At 32.2% G+C, this 17,496-nt stretch overlaps 3 protein-coding genes across 7 annotated transcripts; 1 reads left to right on the plus strand and 2 right to left on the minus strand.

Moving 5' to 3' along the window:
• The first annotated feature begins 1,735 nt into the window (after window positions 1-1,735).
• LOC146950110 (uncharacterized) lies at window positions 1,736-11,763 on the plus strand. Of its 5 annotated transcripts, XM_085746070.1 has the most exons (11): window positions 1,736-1,849; window positions 2,543-3,364; window positions 4,149-4,267; window positions 5,829-5,903; window positions 6,080-6,952; window positions 7,039-7,396; window positions 7,502-7,667; window positions 8,000-8,102; window positions 8,185-8,377; window positions 10,479-10,490; window positions 11,612-11,763. In XM_085746070.1, exons 2-9 carry the CDS (start codon window positions 2,594-2,596, stop codon window positions 8,297-8,299), a joined length of 2,580 nt encoding a protein of 859 aa, XP_085602196.1. In that variant the 5' UTR covers window positions 1,736-1,849; window positions 2,543-2,593; the 3' UTR covers window positions 8,300-8,377; window positions 10,479-10,490; window positions 11,612-11,763. The 5 variants fall into 5 exon arrangements, with proteins under 5 accessions (XP_085602196.1, XP_085602195.1, XP_085602193.1 ...); XM_085746069.1 differs by lacking the exon at window positions 11,612-11,763 and having other exon boundaries at window positions 10,479-10,753; XM_085746067.1 differs by lacking the exons at window positions 10,479-10,490; window positions 11,612-11,763 and adding an exon at window positions 8,491-8,865.
• LOC146950111 (histone H2B-like) lies at window positions 9,187-10,051 on the minus strand. Its single transcript, XM_085746073.1, has one exon. It carries the CDS (start codon window positions 10,049-10,051, stop codon window positions 9,368-9,370), a length of 684 nt encoding a protein of 227 aa, XP_085602199.1. The 3' UTR covers window positions 9,187-9,367.
• Window positions 11,764-16,000: 4,237 nt separating the features above from the next.
• LOC146950112 (protein RGF1 INDUCIBLE TRANSCRIPTION FACTOR 1-like) lies at window positions 16,001-17,287 on the minus strand. The gene is made up of 3 exons (XM_085746074.1): window positions 17,114-17,287; window positions 16,701-16,940; window positions 16,001-16,407 (listed from the first exon to the last, which is right to left on the minus strand). The coding sequence occupies exons 1-3, from the start codon at window positions 17,285-17,287 to the stop codon at window positions 16,114-16,116; spliced, it is 708 nt and encodes a 235-aa protein (XP_085602200.1). The 3' UTR covers window positions 16,001-16,113.
• Between the last annotated feature and the right edge of the window lie 209 nt (window positions 17,288-17,496).

Below are 17,496 nucleotides of genomic sequence, written 5' to 3' on the forward strand. Positions count from 1 at the left end.
GGCGACGGTAGTTGATACAATAACGAAAGAGAGAAGGCACAAGAGCTTAAGGATGGAAAGGAATTGAAATCGGAATGCAACCAAAAATTTGAGATCGACGGCGGAAGGAGTTGGTATGGACGGTTTAAGAAGTAAACATGTGGGGAGCCGTGATGGAGAAGATGCTCAGAGAGAGGGTGAACATTGCAGTAGAAGGGTATAAAAAGAAAAAAAGATGGGGGGAGCCGTAGCTACCTTCCGCTCCCGAGAAGGCCTGCCACTGATTAGCTTGCTTGAATATATCAAAGTGGCCATATGGAAGGGAATGCATGCTGTTTTGTTCCAAACAAATTGTAAATCTATAGCTAATGCTCTTGCCTTATCTAATACCCCTTTAATGAGTTTGGAGTATTATATCTAATTGTAAAAGTCTCTTGTTAAGCAAACCTGACTTTGTAGGATCATTTGTTAGGAGACAAATAAATAAAATAACTCATAGTATTGTTAGAGTGTCTTTATCTGATCATAGCCCACATATTTTCTATATCGTATCTACTACTATGTATCCATTAAATATGAATGAAATGAATTAGTTGTACATTTGCTAAAAAAATAATGTGAGAAATAATAATTTGTAATTATATATCAAAAGATTTAATATGTTTTTAGTCTCTAAAAAATTAGAAGCTTTCAAGTTTACTCCTTACAAACTTTTTATTCATTTTAAGTCCTTATTTCCATTTTATATATTAAATAGTTTATTAGTTGTACATTTGCTAAAAAAAAATTAGAGAAATAATAATTTGTAATTATATATCAAAAGATTTAATATGATTTTAGTCTCTAAAAAATTAGAAGCTTTCAAGTTTACTCCTTACAAACTTTTTATTCATTTTAAGTCCTTATTTCCATTTTATATTATTTATTTCCATTTTATATATTAAATAGTTTATTAGTTGTACATTTGCTAAAAAAAAATTAGAGAAATAATAATTTGTAATTATATATCAAAAGATTTAATATGATTTTAGTCTCTAAAAAATTAGAAGCTTTCAAGTTTACTCCTTACAAACTTTTTATTCATTTTAAGTCCTTATTTCCATTTTATATTGATTATTTTTTTTTTTTTTTTTGGGGTGGTGACCGAGGTTCGAACCCCGGACCTTGTATATTTTATGCATTGTCCATACCAACTGAGCTAAGCTTACAAGGACGATTATTTTTTTTTTTGACAAACTTATAGTGACTATTCTAAAAATATCATTTTAATATTTTTGGTCAAAACAAAATATTTTCAATTATTTATTTTCTCTTTCTAGAACTTAAAAACTCGTAATTTTTTAGGATGAAAAACATATTTACCTTATATCAAATTTCTCAACATTTTTGCATCAAAGCTTTAATTTCTAGAAATAATACTTTAATTTTTTTGGTCAAAACAAAATATTTTCAATTAGTTTTTTCTTTATAAAACAAATATTTTCAATAATTTTTTTTTTTTCTCTTTCTAGAACTAGAATGCCTTTCCAAAACTTGACGTCCGTTTTAAGATTTGGCATTGGCACGTCTAGTCAATTCCCCCGTAATTCCATATAATCTCCTGCCACGTGTCAACGAAATCATGACCTCTTTGATTAAAACAAATAAAATATTCAGACGTTAGTGTCAAAAAAGTCAAAAAATAAACAAATAAATAAAAAGAAACAATTGCTGACGTGTCCATATTTACTCTCTCTCTCTCTCTCTCTCTCTCTCTAAATTCAACTGTATCTCCATTTTCGCACCTTCTTTCTCTCTCTAAATTTCTCCCTAAGATATTTTCATTCAGAAACATAGGGTTTCTGATCTTACACCAAAATTCGCATCACTGGTATGTTTTTTTTTTTTCTTTCTCTTCTCATCAATCAAACGCTGCGTTTTAACTGATTCGTTTCTTAATCAATAATAATGAATCCGTTTTTTTTTTTTTTTTTTTTTTAAGAATTTGGATTGTAATAGATTGATCTGAAACGCTGATTTGAGTGTCGTTTTGTTCATTTTGAAAATTTTGTGGATTCTCATTTATTTAGAATTTTAGCTTAATTTAGTTCCTTATTTGTTTGGTCAAACTCTAATATAGGTATAATTTGTTTTTATTATTGGTAATTTTTGTTTAATTAGGTATGATGCTATTAATATTGCTAGAATGGTTAGATAAAGTTGTTAGTTACATTCTTCAAATGTAAATTTTGAAAATTCCAAGTTTGTTATTTAATTTATTGACTGATGAGGTTAATTAGGAATTAGGATGAATTATTTTAAATAAAGGTAAAAAATTGCGATGTGGGCTGCAAAGAAACAGTTTATGATTTTGCCGAAAACGTAACGCGATTGTGATTCTCTGAAAATCATGGATTGCTATGGATCAAGATTGTTATTGTGATGATTTAGCGGGGAGATTTAGAATAATGATAATGGATAATGTGATTGAAATGGATAGGAATTAATGTGAAATGATATTTTTTGGAGTGTTTGATTTTCCTATTTTGCTATTTGCTTATGATTTTCAGTGTGTTTGAATCAGATGGTTTGAAAAGATAGGTGATTCTGCTGCGTGCTTGTTAGGGAATTAGAAATGGCTGTTGCTGGAGTGCACAATGCAGCGGTGTTGGAGACTAATTTCCTGAGGGAGTCTCATTCTCAGTCGCCACGGAGGCAAGAAGATGGAGGAAGGGTAGGTGGACGGTCATCTTCCCTTTTGCAAATGTGGCGAGAGATTGAAGATGAGCACATGGTGAGGCAGGTTCAAGGAAGATCTGATGAAGTATTAGTTCAACAAAGGAGTGAGGGGTTGGTTGTAGACCCATCACAGGAAGATGCAGGTTTAGGTGAGAATGAATCTGAAACATGGTCACAGTCGCAAAGTCAGAATGGGTCTCAATATGAACAGGATCAGGAGGAGTTGAACAGCTCTAATCGTGAAAACTCCGCTGATATTGGAGAGGTTGGGAGGGAAAGAGTGAGGAAAATTTTCAGGGGATGGATGAGTAACGGTGGTTCTAGGGATCGTGCATCAAATATTAGTCGAGGGAATAGTGGTTTGAGGGGTGAATTGCTTGGGGGAACTGACCAGGAAAGAGTTAGTATCGTAAGGGAATGGGTAGAGACGAGTAGCCGGCTGCGAGGTGTTTCTGTTGGGGAAAATAGGGAAGAACAACCTGCTGAATTTGGTAACCAGAATGAAGGCCAAAGTGAGCATATATCACGAAGAAGAATCCGTAAATTACGTGGTCGGCAGGTTTTGCTTGATATGGTTAAGAAGGCTGTGATGGAGAGGCAAAGAGAGGTTCAGGAATTGTTGGAACGTCGGGCTGTATCTCATTTTCCCCATCGCAATCGCATTCAGGTTTGTTCACTAAATGATACATCTTATTTATCATATTTATTAACTTTTTTTGCACCATATGTGTATCTACCATGGACAGCGGACCATTTTTATCTGTGTAATGAGTAAAATTAGTTGTTAGCAACCTGTTAGTGAACACTTCAAGTATTTTTATCAATTTATGCTCACTCAATTTGTTGGGGAACTTGAAGGGAAACAGTATCCTGGTAGGCATAGCGAAAAGTGACTAGTAGTATGTGCATTACAGAGTACAAAAATACCTAGAAATTGAAATGTAAATAATTTAGAAAAGGAAGACAGTCCCGTTTGTTTGAAAGAAAGATAACACTTTATAATAATCAGTTAAAAGTGCTGTCAATTCTAGATTGTGAAAAATAGTGGTTTGTTTAAATTTCACTACCCAACAGTGTTAATAGCACTGCTATAGCCGCTATTTCACTAGATTTTTGTACTAAATAGCGTATCGTGGAACAGTAGCGACTTGTTCAAATTCCTCAATGCAAAACCTATATTTAAGAACACTGAAAAACATAAGTAGAAATTTTCATAACACTTAAAATTTTTAAAAATAAAAAAAGAAGCTATTTTGGTCCCTGAAGCTTGAAATGATAGTGTATCAAGAGAAAATAACTAGTAAAGACTATACCTTAAAAGCATTTTTTTCAAATCTAAACAAACAAACCCTATATTTAAATCTATAATTAAAGAATTTAAAATCTAGGACTTTATTAGAATATGAGCTTTGCTCTTGCAACTGATGATTGTTTGATGAAAATATTTGCAGGCCTTGCTTAGAGGCAGGTTTTTGAGAAATGATAGACCCATTGATAATAACCGCTCCACTTCCATTGCAGAAAGTGAATTAGGCTTACTGAGACAAAAACAGACTGTATCATGTCTAAGGTATGCAGTCGTATTTCCATTAAGTTGAGAAGAAGCTAATTTTTAATTGTGTTTGAAGTCATCTGGATTGATTGATTTCTCTGCCAACTTATCTATTTGTGACTTCCTTTTTGCTTTCCTAAGTTTCTTGCATTCTGTTAATAAGTCAAACATCTTCTTCCGTCTTTCTCTTCTATTTTCGACCCATATAGCTAACATGTACTGAGATATTCTGCTATTCATGTCCCTCTTTGGTTTGGAATGTCTAACAATTCCTTCCAATATATGTATAAGGGCAGATTGGTGTACGTTTACTGTATTTGGTCAAACACGTGGTTTTGATACAGAAATATATAATTCTAACTTTTGTTATTCTAAGCTTATGTCTGCGAAATGAGGCCGTAAAGGCAGAATATTGTAGTACAATAACAACATCATTTAAATAAGGGAAAATTACATTAACCTCCCCTGAAGTCTTTTTAAATGACATGGACACCCCCTCTAATTTTATATTAGATACTAACCTCCCTTCAAGTCTCTTAAAATAGATACTCACCTCCCTTACAACTTAACACCGTTAACTATCTCTGTTAAAACTAGAAACATCATCTTCCATCATTTGTCCAGTGGAATTTGGCTTTAGAGTTGTAAGTATTATTAATACAAGTCAACAATAATGAGTCAATTGGGAAGAATTACTAAAATCTGTTGTTTTCATTTGGGACCGTCTCTGTTTCAACATTACATACCTCTACAATCAGCATTAAGCCTCTGGATCTTTACATGAAAGAATTGGGTTTCTATCCCTCTGTAATAATTCCATTGATACCTTTATTTTACCATCGAACTTGCTCCTATTTGTTGTGGGAGTCATTATTTTGTAATGCATTTTTGTTTGCTGAGATATAGGATTTGTCTCAATCTCAAGAGTCCATTATTGTTGTTACAAAAAGAAGAAAAAGTCAAAAAGAGAAGAAGCATTCTCATGATTTTTGATTTAAACGGAAGGTGGATGGGGTGTGACGGCAGGGGATGTTACTGCTTTTTGAGAAAACAGAGGGGAGGTAAATTATATTTACATAAACTTTAGGGGAGGTTAGTGTAATTTCCCCTTTAAATAAAGTGGTAAAATTGAAGTGAAGGTGGATATTGCTAACATTAAAATTAGGTGTGTTTGTTTGGTTTTTGTTTTCATTTTTGTTATGTTCACTAATACTTGCTGAGCTGTCACATTGTTTACATTCTATTTGTTGTTTTCAATCATGATATTTCATGGTTTATTTTATTCAGATTTTCTGTTAACTTTGCTTTATGGAAGTTTTACATGCTTTCATGTGTTTTTCAGTTAACGGAAGAAAGGTCTGTTTGTTTTAGTCCACAAAAAGTCAGGGCACAATTTATATGAGAGAGTGTGTGTGTGCGTGTCTTAACTTTGGAGTATGAGTTTCGTTGGGAAAAAAAGACAGAATGATGGTCCAAGGCTGCTACTGCTTGAGGATCATTTTGAAATAAATGTTATTGCAAATGTGTCCAAATTGTTATGTGTGTATTTAATAGTATGTATTTTGTTCGGAAATGACAGTTTGATTGATGGGTTAAGGCTACTGCTGCTAGAAGATCGTTTTGAAAATAATATTGTTACTGCAAAGTCGACATGGTTGGAATAATCTTCTCTTTATTCTTGGTTTCCCTTTATCCCAATAAAGTGTAACTGTTTGTTTCTGCTTCATTTTTCCTGCTTAAAGCTACTTGTTCCTTTTCCCTTTCGTCATTAAAATGTTTTTTTTTTTGTATGTGCGTCATACCAATGACGTTAACTTGTCTTTTGAATAGGGAAGGATTTTCTTTTAGAAAGGACAATTTAGGTTATGGTCAAGCAGCAAGCAACCTATCTGATACCTCATCTGACAGTGATATTGATGTCAATAGAATTGAACAAACTGGAGCTACAAGTTCACAAGTAGTCGCCTCGGTACATTCCGAACAATCAAAGCATAATAATAAGGGATGTGATAGACTTGGGATGTCATGTGCTCATGAAGAAGAAGAAGAAACAAGAATTTATGAGTCGTCTTCCAATATCAGTGTTGAAAGAAGAGATGGCAATGCACAAAATGTTGACACAATACCATCCGAAGATACTGGTAACAACCTTACCCAACAAAGCTTGCAAATTGAAGTTACGGAGCATAGCAATCTGCAAGAACAAGAACAAGAACCAAGTGAGATACATACTGAGGAGTCTCTGCGGGGTGATATAACTGGTGAACAAAGCAATTTATCAAATCACAACAATCGTGCAGAGGGCAATATCATTGATAATGTAGATTTGGTTGAATCTGTTGCTCTAGAAAGACAGCAACATGAAGAAATTATTATTGAAAATGAAGGAAATGACTGGCATCAAACTAACATTGAGTGGAGGGATAGTACTCAGGAAAGTGTGGATGATAATCAGCTCAGTAGCACATCAAATGAATGGCCTCAAAACATCTTGGGAAATGATGATGGAGAAAATTCTCGTCTGCAAGAGCAAGTAGCAGCCTCTGAAGTGTGGCAAGAAGATGGCAGCTTTCAAGAAGCTGTGGAAATTTGGTTGGGAGGACCTTCTGATAATGGAGCAGCTCCAGTTGGTAGAATTCATGGATTCTATTTTCCAGAAGATGACAACGTGTACAGTGTTGAACTCAGGGAACTGCTAAGTAGGTATGTAGATATGACTGAAGAGTTTAGCAATTTTTTTCTTGAAACGGAGAAGAAATAGAGAATAAATATATCTTTTCCTTTTGCAGGAGAAGTGTCTCAAACCTCCTACGCAGCAGTTTTCGTGAAAGTCTTGACCAGCTGATACAATCATATGTTGAAAGGCAAGGTCATGCTCACGTTGAGTGGGAGGAGCTGCAAGAAACATCCCCTTCTTCATCCTCAACAGAACAAGACCTGGAGCAGCAGAGAAGGGATCAGATTGTTGACACGGAGGACATTGTCAATAATTCACTTAACCTGCCTTTACCACCACCTCCTCCCCCTCTGCCTCTATGGGATCGACACACGCGTCATGACAACTGGACACAGCAGAATGGCATAAACAATCAGCGCCGAGGAACTGTGAATTCATTTGCAGGACACAACCGCTTTCCTTTAGCTGATGTACTCCATACTCCCTAGTCTTGACATTAAAGCGTCCAAATTTTCTACATTGTATTTGTGTCGTTATTTGAATAATGATAATTTTCTGATTCAATTTTTTGGTAGGACTGGGATAACATCAGTGACTTGAGAATTGACATGGTTAGGCTACAACAAAGGATGAATAATATGCAGAGAATGCTAGAGGCTTGTATGGATATGCAGCTTGAGTTGCAACGCTCAATAAGACAAGAAGTCTCTGCAGCCCTTAATCGCTCAACTGGTTCATCAGGTCTACAATTCTTTGGTGCCTTTCATATTTTGCATCTTATTTTCCTTTGCCTTGACCTGACTTGTATCAAAATTTGTTTTGTCTTAATGTCAAACGTGATTTTAATGAAAATATATGATTTTTGTTCTTTTTAGGCAAAACTGATTTTGACTCTAAATCTTAGTTTGACTAGGAGTAATTTGTTTTAAATATAAATCATTTTACTCCAGACTCAATTATTTCTTAGTTACTGTTAAAATTTTTATTCAGGATCAATTTTACAAAATTAATTGACGTTTATCAATCTCTCTCCCAAGCACAACTATTAGATAACAAAGTTAAATTCATCACAGGAGTACATGACCATGTTTCACCGGACGAATCCAAATGGGAATGTGTGAGGAAAGGGCTTTGCTGTATATGCTGCGAAGGCAGTATTGATTGTTTGTTGTACAGGTAATATTAAGTATCAATTTCACACATCAGAAGAAACTACTTTGTTAATCACTTTTTTCATGCTCTTGTACTTGTCTTGCAGATGTGGGCACATGTGCACATGTTCAAAATGTGCAAATCAATTGCTTGATAGTAGAAAAAAGTGTCCAATGTGTCGAGCACCAGTGGTGGAAGTGATTCGTGCTTATTCTATATAATTCTATTTAACTATTTTTGCTTTAAGGATCATATAACAAAGTACAGGATTACAAGTTTTATCTCCTGGACGTTTCCAGGTATTATTTTATTTTTTTTTATAATTTTCTTTTCTGATTCTTGCCATGATTACTGTATTTATGTTGAGTTCATTGAGGGCCTGATGATTGTTTCTTTTTCTTCCTTTCTGAAGCAACCCCTGATGGTTCTATTTTGGAATTTGGATTCTGAATGAATGTAATTTTTTTGGTTTGGGAGTTTTGAGATATAATTCCTTTATACATGATTTTGTATAGATAGATCTAATAGGACCGGTTTCCACCTTTGTCATGTAAAGTTGCATTCCCAGTTTTAAGCGTGTAACGTATAGGTTTCATGTATAGGTTTCTTGATGAAAGGTAAAATGTAGCTCAATATCTAATACGGGATGATAAGCAGAATTTACTTAACACAAGTAATGGCTTATTTCAATTTTCAACATAATGTACTCGGTGCGTTATTTTGAAAAATTCTTGTATCAAGATATAATTGACATTTATTGTTGTTGTATACAATTGGCATTTTTCAATTTATTTCTTAGACAAGGTACTCGTGATTGTTTGAACTATTCTTCAATGCTGAAGAGTGATTGCCAAGAGTTATTTTGAGTTATGGAAAAAATTTAAATTCCACATTAAAAAGAGATAGCCTAAAAAGTAAGTTAATTTTGTAAAGATGAGTTAGTTTAATATTAGTTAGTTAGGTCAATATGAAAACCTAAAACCTAGTATAATAAGAAATAAGTTAAAGTTAACTAACTGAGCATAAGGGAATATATTGGGAAAACAAGTCCTACGTTAATAAGGAATAAGTTAAAGGAGCTACTCCTACTATAGGTGACAATTAGCAATCCACACAATGAAAACAGTTCACATAAAAGACAACCATTCTAGTTTTCTGCACTTTTCTTATCCTAAAAGAAATTGAAAAAACAAAAAAACTAAGGGCACACTCAGCCACACAGCACACCTAAACTTACTATACACAAGGTTGGAGCATGATATAAACATGAAGACTTGTGCCTCTATATATCAGACAACATAAGATACATAATTGGTAACAGCTTTGGCTCCTTCAGCAATAGCATGTTTTCCAAGTTCTCCTGGCAAAACCAGTTTCACTGCACCTTGAATCTCCCTCGACGTTAGTGTCATGTGTTTTGTGTATGCTGTCAGCTTTGCAGCTTCATCGGCCAGCTTCTCAAACATGTCATTCATCAAGTTATTCAGAATAGTCATAGCTTGGGATGAAATTCCCATTTGAGGGTGCACTTGCTTAAGTACCCTATACACATATCTCTGGTACCCTTCACCCATTATCCTCCTCCTTTTCTTCTTCCTTTTCCCTTTACCGTCATTTCCTCCTTCCTTGGTCCTAGCCTTCTTCTCCTGCTCTTTATTCGAGAGTGGGGTTTTGGGTTCCATGGTAACATCAGCATCATCTGGAGTATTTTCTTGATTTGTTTTGTCTTCAGTAGTGACAGTGGTTGTGTTTGCATTTGTATCCTCTTTGGTTTGTGGAGTCACTTCTTGAACAGGAATGATCCTCACATGCTCCTGTTGAATAGCATCACCTACATCTTTATCTATCTGAACATCTTTGTTGTTACCTCGTGTTGAGCTTTTATTGCTGCTTAGAACAGAAACCTGCACACTTTCTTGAACAACTTTCCTTGTTGATCTAACCACCACTTTCTTAGCACTCTTTGGAGCCATTTACTATCCCTTTCACTCACCTTTGAAGCTTCTTTGCAAATTACAAGTCTACAAACGGAAGGAAAAAATAACGATTAATGTAGTATTTAACCTTTATAACCAAAACCAACCCATTGGCATGGGGCACTTTTTGTTGACATGTGGAGGGCATGTGTCAAGAGCTGATGAATCAAGTATATACGTGGGGTTAAAAGTGAATGGTAAGTTCTAAAGGGTAATTGAGAATGTGACACGATGTTTATGTCCATCTGAACATTTTTGTTTTTTAATTTTCTCCTTTGTACTAGCTTTGTTTTATATTTTTGATTACTTTAGTATATGTTTTTGCATGGACTAATATAATACTTACTTTATGATGCTTGTTGTTTTAAAGAACTTGGTTATAGTATATTACATTAGTACTAATGGAATACCATTTTTTTTTCAGCACTTCAAACAAACCATTTTTTGGAGGGTTACCATTTTTGTCTCTGATGGGAGTTATGACAAGATTCCAGAACGTGTAGCTGTAGAAAACAACACAGTTCTTGTTCTTTTTGACAATCAGATATCATTGTATCATGAACAATTTTGCTAATCTTTGTTCTATAGACTATGTACTTGTTGCTTCCCGTGGAGTGAAGGTAAAAAAAAAACAACAAGAACTTCAAAAGTGCAACAATTTAAAGCTTTTGAAAAATTACATGAGACAGTTTATTTTTACAGTTTGCGTTGACATCAATCTTAAGCATTTTTTAGTGTGATTGCGTAAGAATTTGATAAATGTGATTATGAAAAAGATTGATTTGGTTCTTGGTGGTGCAAATTGATTTTTGTAAAATTGATTTTGGTTAAGATTGAGTTTAAGGTGAGAATATTTATGTTAAATACATCCACATAAAAGTGAGTTGGACAATAGATTTATGTGTAAAATTTATGTTTGGAGGTAAAAATTATAAATCATTTTTAAATGTATAAATGAATTTGTAAAATTGTGAGAAATCAATTACATGACTTCAAATTCAATTGTGAAGAAATCAATTTTACAAATTCATTCAAATTCAATTGTGAAGAAATCAATTACATGACTTCAAATTCAATTGTGAAGAAATCAATTTTACAAATTCATTCAAATTCAATTGTGAAGAAATCAATTACATGACTTCAAATTCAATTGTGAAGAAATCAAGTGAGAAATCAATTACATGACTTCAAATTCAATTGTGAAGAAATCAATTTTACAAATTCATTCAAATTCAATTGTGAAGAAATCAATTACATGACTTCAAATTCAATTGTGAAGAAATCAATTTTACAAATTCATTCAAATTCAATTGTGAAGAAATCAATTACATGACTTCAAATTCAATTGTGAAGAAATCAATTTTACAAATTCATTCAAATTCAATTGTGAAGAAATCAATTACATGACTTCAAATTCAATTGTGAGAAATCAATTACATGACTTCAAATTCAAAATTGTGAAGAAATCAATTTTACTTGGTTATAGTATATTACATTAGTACTAATGGAATACCATTTTTTTTTCAGCACTTCAAACAAACCATTTTTTGGAGGGTTACCATTTTTGTCTCTGATGGGAGTTATGACAAGATTCCAGAACGTGTAGCTGTAGAAAACAACACAGTTCTTGTTCTTTTTGACAATCAGATATCATTGTATCATGAACAATTTTGCTAATCTTTGTTCTATAGACTATGTACTTGTTGCTTCCCGTGGAGTGAAGGTAAAAAAAAAACAACAAGAACTTCAAAAGTGCAACAATTTAAAGCTTTTGAAAAATTACATGAGACAGTTTATTTTTACAGTTTGCGTTGACATCAATCTTAAGCATTTTTTAGTGTGATTGCGTAAGAATTTGATAAATGTGATTATGAAAAAGATTGATTTGGTTCTTGGTGGTGCAAATTGATTTTTGTAAAATTGATTTTGGTTAAGATTGAGTTTAAGGTGAGAATATTTATGTTAAATACATCCACATAAAAGTGAGTTGGACAATAGATTTATGTGTAAAATTTATGTTTGGAGGTAAAAATTATAAATCATTTTTAAATGTATAAATGAATTTGTAAAATTGTGAGAAATCAATTACATGACTTCAAATTCAATTGTGAAGAAATCAATTTTACAAATTCATTCAAATTCAATTGTGAAGAAATCAATTACATGACTTCAAATTCAATTGTGAAGAAATCACTTCAAATTCAATTGTGAAGAAATCAATTTTACAAATTCATTCAAATTCAATTGTGAAGAAATCAATTACATGACTTCAAATTCAATTGTGAAGAAATCAATTTTACAAATTCATTCAAATTCAATTGTGAAGAAATCAATTACATGACTTCAAATTCAATTGTGAGAAATCAATTACATGACTTCAAATTCAAAATTGTGAAGAAATCAATTTTACAAATTCAATTGATTTCTTTGAAGTCATGTAATATTATGTTTCTTTTTAAGTACGGTAAGTGAAGAAATCAATTTTACAAATTCAATTGATTTCTTCACTTTACAAATTCAATTGATTTCTTCACAATTGAATTTGAAGTCATGTAATATTATGTTTCTTTTTAAGTACGGTAAGTCATGCAATCATTTTTTTTTTGTTGGTGGCCGGGATTCGAACCCCGAACCTTGCATATATTATGCGTTGTCCTTACCAACTGAGCTAAGCTCACGAGGACAGTCATGCGATTATTTTAAAAGCTTATATTATTTTCTATATGTGGTTAAATTGTTAAATTTCAACCAAAAAGCTACATTATTTTACCTTCTAGTTAAGTTGAAGTTTGAAAGCAAAATGGGTTTTGCCTTGATTGTAGTAAAAAAATCCCTTTTATCTATTTTTGTTATACTTTTAAGTGAATTTTGCTAAATTAATTAAGCTTTTAGGCTCTATTTAAGAGATTGGAAGGAATATGTGGAGGGCTGTGCATGTATAGAGATAAATTTTCTTTATTTGAAAGAGTTTTTTAACTACAAAATTTATTAATAATTAAGTTTCTGTTTGTAAGAAGAACATAGATTGGCAAACAAAAACAAGAAAGCAAATGGTGTTGTATATATGAGGAAAGGAATATTCAAAAGAAAGCTCATACACCCCATACATGAAAAACCGAAATAAAGGCATCATTCAACTAAAAGGGCTACCACCAAAACAAATCCAAGCTAACCACCAAATCCAACAACAAAGTCAAAGGCAAACCCCACATAACAAAAGAAACTAGACTTGAGCCAAATCTTCAGACTCCATCACAAAATACCTCAAACAAATTCTAAACACCAATCGTCTGCTACTTGCATCAAAACCTCTCCCAAAATACGATGAAACCAACCAAAACCCCTATAACTTCACCTCATTTTATCTTCCAACAGCTGAGTCCAAATAAACATTTGAAAATCACTTATTCCAACACTCATTCCAATTCCACCACCAATCGACTCCCGATCCACCATATAAGACACCATATCATGCCCAAAAACTTGAGTTTAGAAACTGACTCCCGATCTCGAAGCAAAAACGTCCGTCCTCCCATACTCTAAAAACAAATCACAAGGCACCCTTCAACACCCGATCCACTGAAGAAGACACCGTAGTCAACCAAACAACTTTAAACTAGACATTAACTCCTGTTCTTGAAGAAAAAGCTATTGACCACTATAATCCAGAAGCCAAATCCCAAAGGCAGTCGACAAGTGCACTTTCGGTCCCTACAAAATTATAATGCAGCAGTTTTAGTCCATACTTTAAGTAATATATGTTTTAAAATGACCTTTTTTTTTTTTTGCAAAACCGTTTGAACATTATAAAACAATCTCTATATATAAAATGGACTCAAAATTTGATTCTTGGTCTAGATTTTTGTTACTTTTATCTTGAATTTTGTACGTTTAAAAAATGCACATTTAATTTATTTCATGTTAATAATTCTAAATTTATGTGGAATATGTTTCTGTAAAGTTCTAAAAATGTCTGCAATTCAAAAATTTAATAATTAAATAAAGAATAATTAAACAACTTAACAACAAAAAAGGATAATTAAACATGTTTTAGCATGCCTGCATATGGACCAAAACTACTTACATGGTAATGATGAATTTGTATGGAGAGTGTGATTCTTCGTAATTACATATGGACTAAATATATATAGAGTAGATGATTAGATGGACTAAAAATATATTGAATCTTGTTATGAACAATAAAATTAATGGATGTCCATTCTTGATCTTTCAAATTAACTCCTGTTAGTCAGTGAATTGTTAGTTGTCTTTGATTGCATGTGATCATTCAAATAGGACTCATGTTTTTGATGTAAAGACATACTTGTAAAGAGAATAATACAAAAACTCTCATCTTTTCTATCATTGATCATCTTCTCTATTTTTTTTATCTTGTCATTTAGTTTATTTTATAACACGTTATCAGCACGAGACTCCACCGGAGTGATGACTTGATTATTATTTTGGAGATATATTTCTTTTTCTCATTTTCTTTCAACTAATTTGATTCGTGATCATGTTATCATGTTATTTCCGAATGTTTTTATTTTTGTATTTGCTTGATTGAATTATGAAGATTGTATATGATCGAGCAACAAAACAAACGTACATGAGTAGAGCCTTTGCATTTGTTACAATGAAAAGTGACGAAGAAGCAAAAGAACCAAAACGAATAACTTAATTATAGGTAATTTTATATGAATTTATTTTTGAAGTTTACGTTATCTTTCAAGCCATTATTTTTTTCCCCCGAAGCCTCAATCTAATATGACTCACTTGATTTTTTTTTTCCTTCCAAAGGAATTAATTTTATCAAGACATACAATTCATATTCTCGAAGAGATTACTTAATCAACTTGAAATATAGAAACATGTTGTATAATATTTTTAGTGAATATCATTTGTTTATTTGAAAATAAATTTGAGAACTCCTGAAGAGATTTTTGAAAGTTGATTTATTATATAAACGATATGGAGATGAAGTGTGTAGGAAAAGTAAATATTTATTTGAGATAGTTGAGTATTTTTCTGAATTCATGAAGTTTATATACAAAGATGATAATGTGGTTATATATGGACAAATCACATTTGTTGTACACTCAAACGAGTGTAAAGCCATTAGATGTAGACAATATCCGTTTAAGAATTCGATTAAATAATGAAAAATTAATTGGTCCTGAAGTACCATATTTTAGATGTTAGGAAGTTCCGTTTTTGAGAGGGATAATTTTTGATGTTTGAGAGACCTGTGGACGATTGAAATAGTCTATTGAACAAACTTTATTTAATTTTGAGAGCTTTTAACCACAAACCGACCTATAGACACCAATTTTTCTGACACAAGAACCAGAAAGATTTTTTTTTTGAAGAAACCAGAAAGATTTTTTGTTTTTGTTTGAGAGAATATTATAATAGCTTTTTTATGGGACAGTATTACAATAGTTATTCAATAAAATGATATGCATCTTAATTTTTCTCAATGATATAGTCAATTAAATTTTGAAACAAAAAGTCATAAGACTATAAGTTTAAAAAATATACATTTAAACCATTAATATAATGTCTTCTTTAGTCAAAATTATTTTTCTATTTTTATTCAATATTTTTCGTGTAGAATTATTTTTAGTCATTTGAATAAACTAACGTTCATTTGACTGATAAAATTAAATTAAAATAACTTAAATGACATTAGATATTTTTCAAACACAAAACGCTTAATAATCATCCCCACACACCCCCACCCCTAAAAATCATGATGACATTATCTGGGAAAGCATTATTTGCTTAATTTTACATATTTGTGAACTAAAATATGTTTTGTTCTTTTCTTTTATATTTTCTTAGATTCACGATAACTTCTTTCGCTACATGTAGCATTACGTAATAGACAACTTAGCATGTTTCAAATATTAATTTAATGAATCTAACAAAGGAGACGAAATCAAATGTTTCAAAAGTAATTTATTATCATGAGAACATAAATATGGATCTAGCTAGAAATCTATCTCAAGATAGATGATATTGTATTATTTAAATCTCTCTATTACATGATTTAGGCCTTAAAAAAAGGGTGCCCTACGAGGTATTCCCTTTCTTCTTGAATTTGGCTTTTTGATAGGAAGCATGTTTTCTCTTTTTTCTTGTTCATTTTCTTCTTCCTCCCTTTTTTCTTCATCCTCTTCGTTTTCTTCATTGTTGATTCCCGCTTCATTTACTTTTCGATTTAGATTTTGTTCACGCGATTTTTTGGCTTTTTGTTTTGGTGCCTTGATTGATTCCTCCAACAATCTTTCCATTTCTTCTGTCTCCTTTGCACTTAGGAAAAAGCCCCCATCCTTCTTTATGCATTCAAACTTGTATCATACACACACAATATGCAACATTAATTAACTATATTTAAAAAAGAAAAAAATAATAAAAGTACAACAATCATAATCAACGAAAAAAAGTATTCCCATTCTTTACACCAATAAAAAAATTAAGCGATTGAAATACCAATAAAAATTAATAAACATAAATTACATTCTCAATTAAATATTTGAACACAATTTTTGAAATTTATTTACAAAATAAATTAAAAAAAGAGGATCTATAAAAAAGGAGACATGATAAGGAAAAAGAAAATGAGATCGAGAAAACAATTTACCTTGCATGCCAGAGAGCAAAAGTAATAAGGTCCTACAAGATTCCTTTGGCATATCTTACAAAGATAGTCGCTACTGCAACCAATTATACCTATCGTCTTCTTCGTAGGTTGGGAATAAGGCCTCTTGTTTATGAATACAACTGTAAAGTTGCTAATCACATAGGTTTGGATTCCTAGAATATCCAAATGCTTGTAAATTTCGATTGTCTTAATGACGTTTGTATAAGATGATCTCCTCACCTGATTTGTAATTGCAAGTATACAAGTTCAAATTTAGATCCCAAAGTCAAAAAAATTATACAAAACTATTTGAATGTAACAAAAATTAATTAAAGAAAAGTGGATATCACATAAAGATACATAGATTATCGAGATATTATATAGATCTAGCTATCCCTTTAAAGAACACTCACTTGGATTACTCGATGATCTTTGTGATGAGATTTTATGCAAGATCCACAAAATGGATTGTCATTGCATTCGAGACAGAACATGTTGCGTTCATTTTTTGACTCATTCAGATGAACTTCACATGATGTGAAGAAGGCCGTGATTGCAAGCAAATTTTTGAGCCAGGGCACGAACATCATATCCTAAGTGACAAAAACAACGATTGTAGTAAGAAAAAAAAAGGAATTAAAATTGGCATTGTAATTGAAGTGGGTATGCTTTACCATTCTGCTAGTGTTGAGAGTTGATTTCGGAGAAGAGTTTGAAGAGAGAGAGAGAGAGAGAGAGAGAGAGAGAGAGAGAGAGAGAGAGAGAGAGTGACAAAGAGAGAGAGAGAGTGAAAAAG

This window comes from Medicago sativa, chromosome 2, assembly GCF_051527215.1.
Source record: "Medicago sativa cultivar Bolivia chromosome 2, Bolivia_mono, whole genome shotgun sequence".
Taxonomy (NCBI): domain Eukaryota; kingdom Viridiplantae; phylum Streptophyta; class Magnoliopsida; order Fabales; family Fabaceae; genus Medicago; species Medicago sativa.

Excerpts from the sequence above, each read along its gene's own strand:
- LOC146950110 (XM_085746070.1), top strand. The coding sequence starts at position 2,594 with ATGGCTGTTGCTGGAGTGCACAATGCAGCGGTGTTGGAGACTAATTTC. Across the intron at positions 7,668-7,999 it reads TCGCTCAACTGGTTCATCAG|GAGTACATGACCATGTTTCA; the intron begins GTCTACAATTCT and ends AATTCATCACAG. Across the intron at positions 8,103-8,184 it reads ATTGATTGTTTGTTGTACAG|ATGTGGGCACATGTGCACAT; the intron begins GTAATATTAAGT and ends CTTGTCTTGCAG.
- LOC146950111 (XM_085746073.1), bottom strand. The coding sequence starts at position 10,051 with ATGGCTCCAAAGAGTGCTAAGAAAGTGGTGGTTAGATCAACAAGGAAA.
- LOC146950112 (XM_085746074.1), bottom strand. The coding sequence starts at position 17,287 with ATGTTCGTGCCCTGGCTCAAAAATTTGCTTGCAATCACGGCCTTCTTC. Across the intron at positions 16,941-17,113 it reads AAGATCATCGAGTAATCCAA|GTGAGGAGATCATCTTATAC; the intron begins GTGAGTGTTCTT and ends ATTACAAATCAG. Across the intron at positions 16,408-16,700 it reads TTTGCTCTCTGGCATGCAAG|TTTGAATGCATAAAGAAGGA; the intron begins GTAAATTGTTTT and ends GTATGATACAAG.